Source organism: Lithobates pipiens, unplaced genomic scaffold (assembly GCF_037356315.1).
Source record: "Lithobates pipiens isolate NorthernLeopardFrog02 unplaced genomic scaffold, aLitPip1_a1.2 Scaffold_28, whole genome shotgun sequence".
In the NCBI taxonomy this organism is placed as follows: Eukaryota; Metazoa; Chordata; class Amphibia; order Anura; family Ranidae; genus Lithobates; species Lithobates pipiens.
This window is the reverse complement of record NW_027507789.1, coordinates 184851264-184860562: the sequence shown is the minus strand read 5'-3', so window position 1 is coordinate 184860562 and position 9299 is coordinate 184851264. Positions and strand designations below refer to the sequence as shown.

The following is a 9299-nucleotide window of genomic DNA, read 5'->3' as shown; positions in this document are numbered from 1 at the left end:
GAGGATGAGACGATATCGGTGATAGGCGGAACACAGGCTGCTGGGAAATTCAGTGTTCCGCCTATCACAGGCGGAGGCGGAGGCGGGGCTTTTGAATTTTAGAATGGCCGCCGAGGCGATCCTGGCAAGGCACGGGACGGAGGCAAGGCAAGGCACGGCATGGGACGGGACGGAGGCAAGGCACGACACGACACGGGACGGAGGCAAGGCACGGCACGGGACGGAGGCAAGGAGGCAAGGCACGGCACGGGACGGAGGCAAGGAGGCAAGGCACGGGACGGAGGCTCGGGACACAGGTAGGCTGGACACACACACACACACACACACACACACACACACGGACACGGACACACACACATGGACACACACACAGGGATGGATGGATGGATGGAGACACACACACACAGGGATGGATGGATGGATGGAGACACACACACACAGGGATGGATGGATGGATGGAGACACACACACACAGGGATGGATGGATGGAGACACACACACACAGGGATGGATGGATGGATGGACACACACACACACAGGGATGGATGGATGGATGGACACACACACACACAGGGATGGATGGATGGATGGACACACACACACACAGGGATGGACGGACACACAGGGACGGACACACACACAGGGATGGACAGGCATGTCTCACCCTCGGCTTATACACGAGTCAATAAGTTTGCCAGTTTTTTTGGGGGTAAATTGGGGGCCTCGGCTTATATTCGGGTCGGCCTATACTCGAGTATATACGGTAGTGTATATACTATTAGAGGATATATAGTGTATATACTATTAGAGGATATATAGTGTATATACTATTAGAGGAGAGATATACTGTATATACTATTAGAGTAGAGATACTGTATATACTATATGAGGATATATACTGCATATACTATTAGAGGATAGATATACTATTAAAGGGTCAATCTGGTAAATATCATCAGCCTCATTAACTTTAACCCCATTTTGTTACTGGCCGATTATGAAAATAATCGATTAGTTGTCGATTAATCGATTAGTTGTTTCAGCCCTAGTCTCACTTCTTAATCCGAAGTGGAAAATGACAGCTGGAATGTTAGGTTCCTTTGGGCAACTGAAATGTGAGGCCTTGTTTAAAGACTGCATAGCTCTCAACTAACTTTTTAAAGAATAATCATGAGAAATGCTCTTTAAAGTTCTACGTATTTATTATTTTAATGGAAAGTAGTAAAAAAAAACAAAAAAAAACAAAAACAACACGTTAATTAGAAGAGCAGTCATCCATTATTTGTCTGCAGTCAGCTCTTCCCCCTCATCTGTCGGTGGTAACCTTCTCCTGAAGAATCCGAGCTGCAAAATCAGAAAATGATATGTTAGATTCAAGACAATATATCATTCTTTTCTTAAGTGGTTGCTATGGGAACCCAATTGACGTGACGGCGGCCATTTTGCAACTCACCTTCCACATGACCAATACAAACAAAGCCAAGATTAGCAGGCCCCCGAAGACTCCCAGGATTACCCACCACACAAGAATGTCTTTCTGGTGGTCCGGAGTCACCCACTGAACCACCGTCTCAGCCTGAGGGGAGAAGAGAGAGACGAAAGACAGGAGAGAAGCATGTGAGAGCCTAGAAAAATTCCCCCGTTATACTAAACACGGGTTGTCATGTGTGGTCACAGAGAGCGCCTGACGGGAGCTTCTTTAAAGTTATTTGTGAAATTTCATGAATGATGTCAAACAGCCCTATTTGTGGCTAAGTAGATTTGCTCAAATATGGAACTTTTTATGACTTTATAAACCGCATTGAATTATTTATGGCAATAAGCTAATAACAGTTCAGTTATTTTTATGTATTGTCTCCAATTTTCACTGACAAGTGCTGTATAATTAAATAGAACTTTCCTCAATATAAAATTCTGATTTCCATTCAAATGCTCTGTAATCTCTACTACAAACTTTGCCCGCTGCTGCCTGCAGAAAAATAGTATTGTTATTTGGGAATTTGTCTTCAGTTTTTGACAACCAATTTGAACAAATGTTTTTCTATATACATTTTTATATTTATAAACTGCTTTTTTTTTTAACTGTTAAATACCACTTTTATTTAAGCCAATACTTTCCTGTATGTGATAGGAAACTGTCATGGTTATGCAGTGATCTTCCTGTGCTTCTGCTACTGTTTTCCAGTTACCGACTTTGGCGTGTCTTCGACTATCCCTGTTTGCCTGTGATCCTGACCTTTTGGCGTGTCCCCGACTATTCTTGTCTGCTTGTGGCCCCGACCTTGGCTTTGTCCCTCACCATCCCTATCCTCCTGTTGCCTACTGTGGGTGTGGGCTGGGGGACCCTGGGGGTCGCGACCTGGAGCCAGTTGCAGCCAAGTCCATCCTCACCACTGGAGGCGCTGGTGAACACCTGCTGGCTCTTAGACTCCGCGCCCCAGGGAATCTTATGCTCTAACCCCAGTGGGATCTGTCCCCTGTCTGCAGCAGTCAGCCGTAGGGTCCACAACCTTGCGGTGCACTCCTGATCCCTACGGTGTGCATCTGTCACCTCGCCTCAAGGTGACCTGACAGAAACTAAAAGAAAAAAGTATAGTAAAATTAGGAAATAAAGTGTTTCTCAACCGTGGACCATTAAACCGGTAGTAAGCCACTTTTATTTTTTTTTTACACAATGCAAAGTTATAATGAGCTAGTATGCATCTCATACTAGCACATTATGTGAAACTTACCTTAAAACTCGCTGTCACCCAGGCTTCCTTTTGGGTTGGCGGGCCCTGGCCCGAGCCGCAATGATGTCACTCCCGCAGATGTGTGTGGGAGCCACTGCTCATAGCACAGGGCTTTGAAGGAATGGTGCACTTTTTGCAATTTATGCACTGTAGCACTTTCATTTCATAGTTGATGGGATTATAATTGATGTGATTTATTAAAGTGGATAGTGATATCACAGTATGGTGTATGCACTTTGTGATCCAATTATGTGTTGTAATTAATGCACAGTAGCACTTTATTGTAGTTTATGGAACCTAAGGGAATGACCACTATATTCTAAAGTATACTGATGTCAGCACACTTCAATTGTTAAGATGTGACCACCAACTGTGAACTGATGCTACTGGAGGCCTATGTCAGTGTATCTTTCTGGATGTTCATGTGACTTGATCTTATTTGACTTATTGCTTTATATTCTACACCAGGGATATGCAATTAGCGGCCCTCCAGCTGTTGCAAAACTACAAGTCCCATCATGCCTCTGCCTCTGGGTGTCATGCTTGTGGCTGTGGGAGTCTTGCTATGCCTCATGGGACTTGTAGTTCTGCAACAGCTGGAGGTCCGCTAATTGCATATGCCTGTTCTACACTTATGTGGGTTTATACTGTGTTCATACCTTTTTTTCAAAAATATTTAAAGTGTTACTAAACCCACAACAATAAAATCAGTCTGTATTTGTAGTAACGCATGCTTGTTATACTCACTGTGGAACCTAAGGGGTTAATCCTGTGCATTATGTAAAAAGGCTGTTTGATCCTGCCTTCTCTGATCCTCGCCTTCTTCCACAGTCCCCAATCCATCTCCTGATAGTACAGAGCCTTAAGGGGCAAGCTGCACATGCTCAGTTTGGTGTGCAATGCTAGAGAGGTTGTTATTTTTCTTGGGAGAGTTCATGTGATCAGCACAGGCCAATCAGCACTGTCCAGACAGAAGGTCAGGGATCCTGTAGCTTCATAGATAGAGACACTCCTACTAGCTTTAACCACTTGCTGCCCACCCACCGTCGTACCAGGTGGACGCCATATGACGGGGGCACGCAGCGCGGCGATCGTGACTGCGCCATGTTGCAAGGACACAGATCTCTGTAAAGAGCCACTGATATGGCTCTTTAACCATGTGATCGGCTGTGTCCAATCACAGCCGGTCACATGTAATCCCCTGTTTTGTAGACGCTATAACTTTTGCGCAAACCAATCAATATAAGCTTATTGTGATTTTTTTTTCTTGTAGGAGGAGTTTTCCTTCTCCTATGACTGTCCTATGAGGCTGCATGGCCCATGACCCATGACCCTCTGTCCGGACAGTGCTGGTTGTCCCTGTGCTGATCTGCACCCCCCCCCCCCCACTCACACCAAACGGAACACGTGCTGACTGCCTCCAAGGCTCTGTACTATAAGCAGATGGATTGGGGACAGTAGAAGAAGGGGAGGATCAGAGAAGACAGAATCAAATAGCCGTTTTATACAATGCGCAGGATTAACTGCTTTGATTCCAAAGTGAGTATAACAAGCATGCTTTTCTGCATAGAAAGATTGATTTTACTGTTGTGGGTTTAGTAACCCTTTAAAATGAAGCTCCACCCAAAAGGAGAAGCTCCACTTGTTTGCACCCTCTCTGCTGCCACATTTGGCACTTTTTTGGGATGGAGGGGTTACCCAGTTATAGCGGGTACCCGCTCTCACTTCCCAGTAAAATCGCCATGGGGATCTACAAGTATGTTTGGCCCCTCTTAACCACCCCCCCCCCCCCCGAGCCTTCTGGGGCACACACAGGTCCCAGAAGACAACGAGATCACTCACATAGCACAGCTTGACTTGTAAATGCGCAGCAGGAAATTGTCTGAAGCCTGAAGGCTTCATTGCTGGTTTCACTAATTAAAGATCCTGGAGCCTGCACCCAAAGCCAACTAAAGAATCTCTGGATCTGTGAACAGGAAAGCATCCTCATATTAAAAGTCAGCAGCTACAGTATTTTTTTTAGGGTGAGACTGGAACTCCTCTTTAATTTATCATTTTTAACCCAATCAAGCCAGGGATCATCCATGATTCTAAACCCTGATCCCCCCCTCCCCAAATAGCATGTCCTTTTGAAGTTTAGTGTTTTAGTCTCTCAACATTTAGTCTGTTTTTTCCTGTACATCTTGGATCAATACTTGTGCCAGTCACATAAGATGATAGCTGACTAAACTGTCTACTGCCATATTTTATTCCTTAGGGACCCCAAGTGGCAAGATTTTTATACTGATGTTCATAGCTCCACACACCCACCAAAATTCCCAACTCCACCCTCCACCCTTCCACGGCTTCTTATTCAGAAACCATGGCAGGATGACAGTCTGTGGGGAGGTGCAGCATGGTGCGGAAGCAGTAAATACTCAGTCCGATTGCAGAAAACAGAACTTGTATTAAAGTTAAAGTTGGCAACTAACAACATGCATGACTGGGAACACTCACAGCATACAACAGCAATGTGCAGCAAAGGAAGTCTTGTATGTGCCAACAGCATCTGTCTTGAGGGGCAGAGTGCAGTCTGCCTGGTCCATGCCCGAATAGAGAGGTCTCTAGGAAGGATAGCATGTCCCTATACTTTGCCTACTCATCTGGGACCTCTCCTTACCACTAATCACTGTCCCTGTGAGACAGGTAACCTGTCTTTAAACTACCCACATGTGAAATGCATGCCAAGCCAAGGAGCCAGGGTCCTAAAAAGACTCTCCCTCACGCAAGATGGCTGCCAGAGTCACAAAGATGGCAGCATCCAAACAGATAGCTTCCCCGGTGAACCAGGAAATCAGAGAGGAACCATATTCCTCTTGACTTCTTTCCCCTCTGCAATGCCACTGCTGTTGAGTACCACCTGCAATGGAGAAAGTAGACTGCACCTGCCTACGAGTCTGCAGAGCTATAACAGAGCAGCAGGTTATTCCATCCATCTGTGTCCATCCATAGAATATTTCGATATTTCTATGCCACCTTCCATCTAGTGCAACCTTTCCCAATCAATCACAGTCTTAAGAAACTCTTGCTAGTAAGTACTCTATCTACAGTTCAAAGCACATTATCATGATGATCACTGGGATCAATGCTCCTTACATTTGTGGTCAATGGGAAGAATCCCCCTCTTACAGATATGTTCCCATAGACAACAAAGATCTTTTAATCTATCTGAGAGGCAGCAATTTCTCCTTGCTCAAGGAACCTCTAGAAACCGGAAAGCGGAAAGCGGAAAATGAGAAAGGCTGGTCTATCAGAATATATTAAAAATCCACTCCTGCAGTTGGACCATAGATTTGAAGGAAAATTCCCTTTATGCCAATTAGTATCATAAATACGAACATGACCCTTTATTATATTTACAGTGCCTTGCGAAAGTATTCGGCCCCCTTGAACTTTTCAACCTTTTGCCACATTTCAGGCTTTAAACATAAAGATATAAAATTTTAATTTTTTGTGAAGAATCACCAACAAGTGGGACACAATTGTGAAGTGGAACGAAATCTATTGGATATTTTAAACTTTTTTAGCAAATAAAAAACTGAAAAGTGGTGCGTGCAAAATTTCAGCAGTTACAGAAGTTCAGCGAGGATCTCTGAATGATCCAATGTTGTCCTAAATGACTGATGGTGATAAATAGAATCCACCTGTGTGTAATCAAGTCTCTGTATAAATGCACCTGCTCTGTGATAGTCTCAGGGTTCTGTTGAAAGCGCAGAGAGCATCATGAAGACCAAGGAACACACCAGGCAGGTCCGTAATACTGTTGTGGAGAAGTTTAAAGCCGGATTTGGATACAAAAAGATTTCCCAAGCTTTAAACATCCCAAGGAGCACTGTGCAAGCGATCATTTTGAAATGGAAGGAGTATCAGACCACTGCAAATCTACCAAGACCTGGCCGTCCCTCTAAACTTTCAGCTCAGACAAGGACAAGACTGATCAGAGATGCAGCCAAGAGGCCCATGATCACTCTGGATGAACTGCAGAGAACTACAGCTGAGGTGGGAGAGTCTGTCCATAGGACAACAATCAGTCGTATACTGCACAAATCTGGCCTTTATGGAAGAGTGGCAAGAAGAAAGCCATTTCTCAAAGATATCCATAAAAAGTCTCGTCTAAAGTTTGCCACAAGCCACCTGGGAGACACACCAAACATGTGGAAGAAGGTGCTCTGGTCAGATGAAACCAAAATCGAACTTTTTGCCCACAATGCAAAACGATATGTTTGGCGTAAAAGTAACACAGCTCATCACCCTCAACACACCATCCCCACTGTCAAACATGGTGGTGGCAGCATCATGGTTTGGACCTGCTTTTCTTCAGCAGGGACAGGGAAGATGGTTAAAATTGAGGGGAAGATGGATGCAGCCAAATACAGGACCATTCTGGATGAAAACCTGTTGGAGTCTGCAAAAGACCTGAAAGTGGGACGGAGATTTATCTTCCAACAAGACAATGATCCCAAACATACAGCAAAATCTACAAAGGAATGGTTCACAAATAAACGTATCCAGGTGTTAGACTGGCCAAGTCAAAGTCCAGACCTGAATCCAATCGAGAATCTGTGGAAAGAGCTGAAAACTGCTGTTCACAAACGCTCTCCATCCAACCTCACTGAGCTCGAACTGTTTTGCAAATTGCAAGGAAGAATGGGCAGGAATTTCAGTCTCTCGATGTGCAAAACTGATACAGACATACCCCAAGTGACTTGCAGCTGTAATCACAGCAAAAGGTGGCTCTACAAAGTATTAAAGCAAGGGGGCCGAATAATTTTGCACGCCCCACTTTTCATTTTTTTATTAGTTAAAAAGTTTCAAAAATCCAATAGATTCGTTCCACTTCACAATTGTGTCCCACTTGTTGGTGATTCTTCACAAAAAATAAAAATTTTATATCTTTATGTTTGAAGCCTGAAATGTGGCAAAAGGTTGAAAAGTTCAAGGGGGCCGAATACTTTCGCAAGGCACTGTATATATCAACCTTACCATCTCGATAACTGACTATAAAGTATATGATTGTGTAACTTTCTATGACTCTATGAATCTATGACTTAATTTTCTTTACATTTTTTCAATAAAAACCTATTGAAAGTAAAAGAGAACTCCTTGTATTGGGTCATAAAGCGCTGTACAAAACCTAAAATTGACTCCAGCTAACTCAGCTCATTACAAAAACAAGTTATGGGTGGATTTAGACCAGTGTTAAAGTGGAAGTAAACCCTTCTATCATTTTCAGTCAAGGAAGCTGCCATCTTGGCCTCTAATGATTCTTCAACTGCCATAATGCTGCACATGTGATCCGTTATTAAACCAGCCATTGGATGGTTTGAAAGTTTTGTTGAGAGCGCAACCAATGTGAAAGTTAGCATTTCCGGCATGCCGGGAATATAAGTGTTTTTTGAAACTGGGTTTACTCCCGCTTTAAGATAGTGTGGTGGAATGTAGAATAAAGTTATAAAAATTTGTCTGACACATTATTAAGAAAGTCACTATTAAAGATTCGGATATCCAACCCATAGCACCTTTCATAATATGTTCCCTTCCTGCATGCTGCATTAGTGTCATGAGATGTGTTGTATGTTCTAGTTATTTGAGGTGCATTGGAAATTTAAGTGTCCACATAACGTAATAAATCAGTTGTGTGCAATCAGCGCCACCTATAAATATATACTTTTCTTTATCGTACACCATGGGACACAGTGCAGCCATAATAACTAACTGGGTTTTACGCCACGTATAAGTGAATGGACACAAAAAAAATCAAAAAGACAGGAAGTCCTCCCCTATATAACCCCTCCTACACAGGAAGTCCCCCTATTTTTTTTGCCAGTGTCTTGTAAGGTGATGGTCATGGTTGGAGTGGCTCTCCATGATCTAGCTAAGAGAATGGTCCTGGAACAGATCTTGAAGGATTTAAAGGGCTAAATAATTGGATCCATCCAGACGGTGATGCACTAAAATGGATGGTACCCAAACCTCGTTTACACAAGAAGATTAGGAGGTATTGCATGTAATGTGACCCTTTGGGTGCTGGACCCTGGGATCCGGACCCTTGGTAAGAAAAAAATAACCGAAATCCTGGCAGGGTGCTTTACAGGTCCAAGGGAGTGGCCCCATATTTAGGGGGACCCTGTCCTTGAAGGTCCATGAGACAGAGACTCACCATGATGGGGGAAGATTAGAATCAAGCTTTTTAGCAGAATCCTGCAGCGGGACTGTGAGTGTTTTAAAAAACGATTTTTGCACTTGTTTAAACCGAAGAATGTATTTGCAGTCTCTTACTTTTTTAAAGGACCAGGTGTAATTTTTTCCCCTGCATCTGTTGCTAGAGCAGATTATATATGCTGACTAGGATAACCCTGATAAACTTTTTATCCCTCCTAAAAGGTTTGCACTTTTGTACCCTATGGTGGAAAAGTTTATAAGAAAATGGAGTATGCCACCTGTGGACATTGCCATTTCCGCTGTGAATAAGAGTCTTACCTGTCCTGTAGATAATGCCCAGGTGTTTAAAGATCCAGCAGATAAGAA

The 9299-nt window shown here is 43.5% G+C and overlaps 1 protein-coding gene across 2 annotated transcripts in view; it reads right to left on the bottom strand.

Moving 5' to 3' along the window:
* Positions 1-1183: 1183 nt before the first annotated feature.
* The window catches only part of LOC143935914 (integrin alpha-IIb-like), a 96553-nt gene continuing 88437 nt past the window's right edge, over positions 1184-9299 (bottom strand). The window contains exons 29-30 of one of the 2 annotated variants that reach the window (XM_077460104.1): positions 1454-1576; positions 1184-1344 (exon numbers count right to left, since the gene is read on the bottom strand). In XM_077460104.1, the coding sequence (XP_077316230.1) occupies positions 1279-1344; positions 1454-1576 (189 nt within the window). In that variant the 3' untranslated portion in view covers positions 1184-1278. The remainder of the gene's footprint in view (positions 1345-1453; positions 1577-9299) is intronic. The other variant, XM_077460105.1, reaches the window with a different exon arrangement.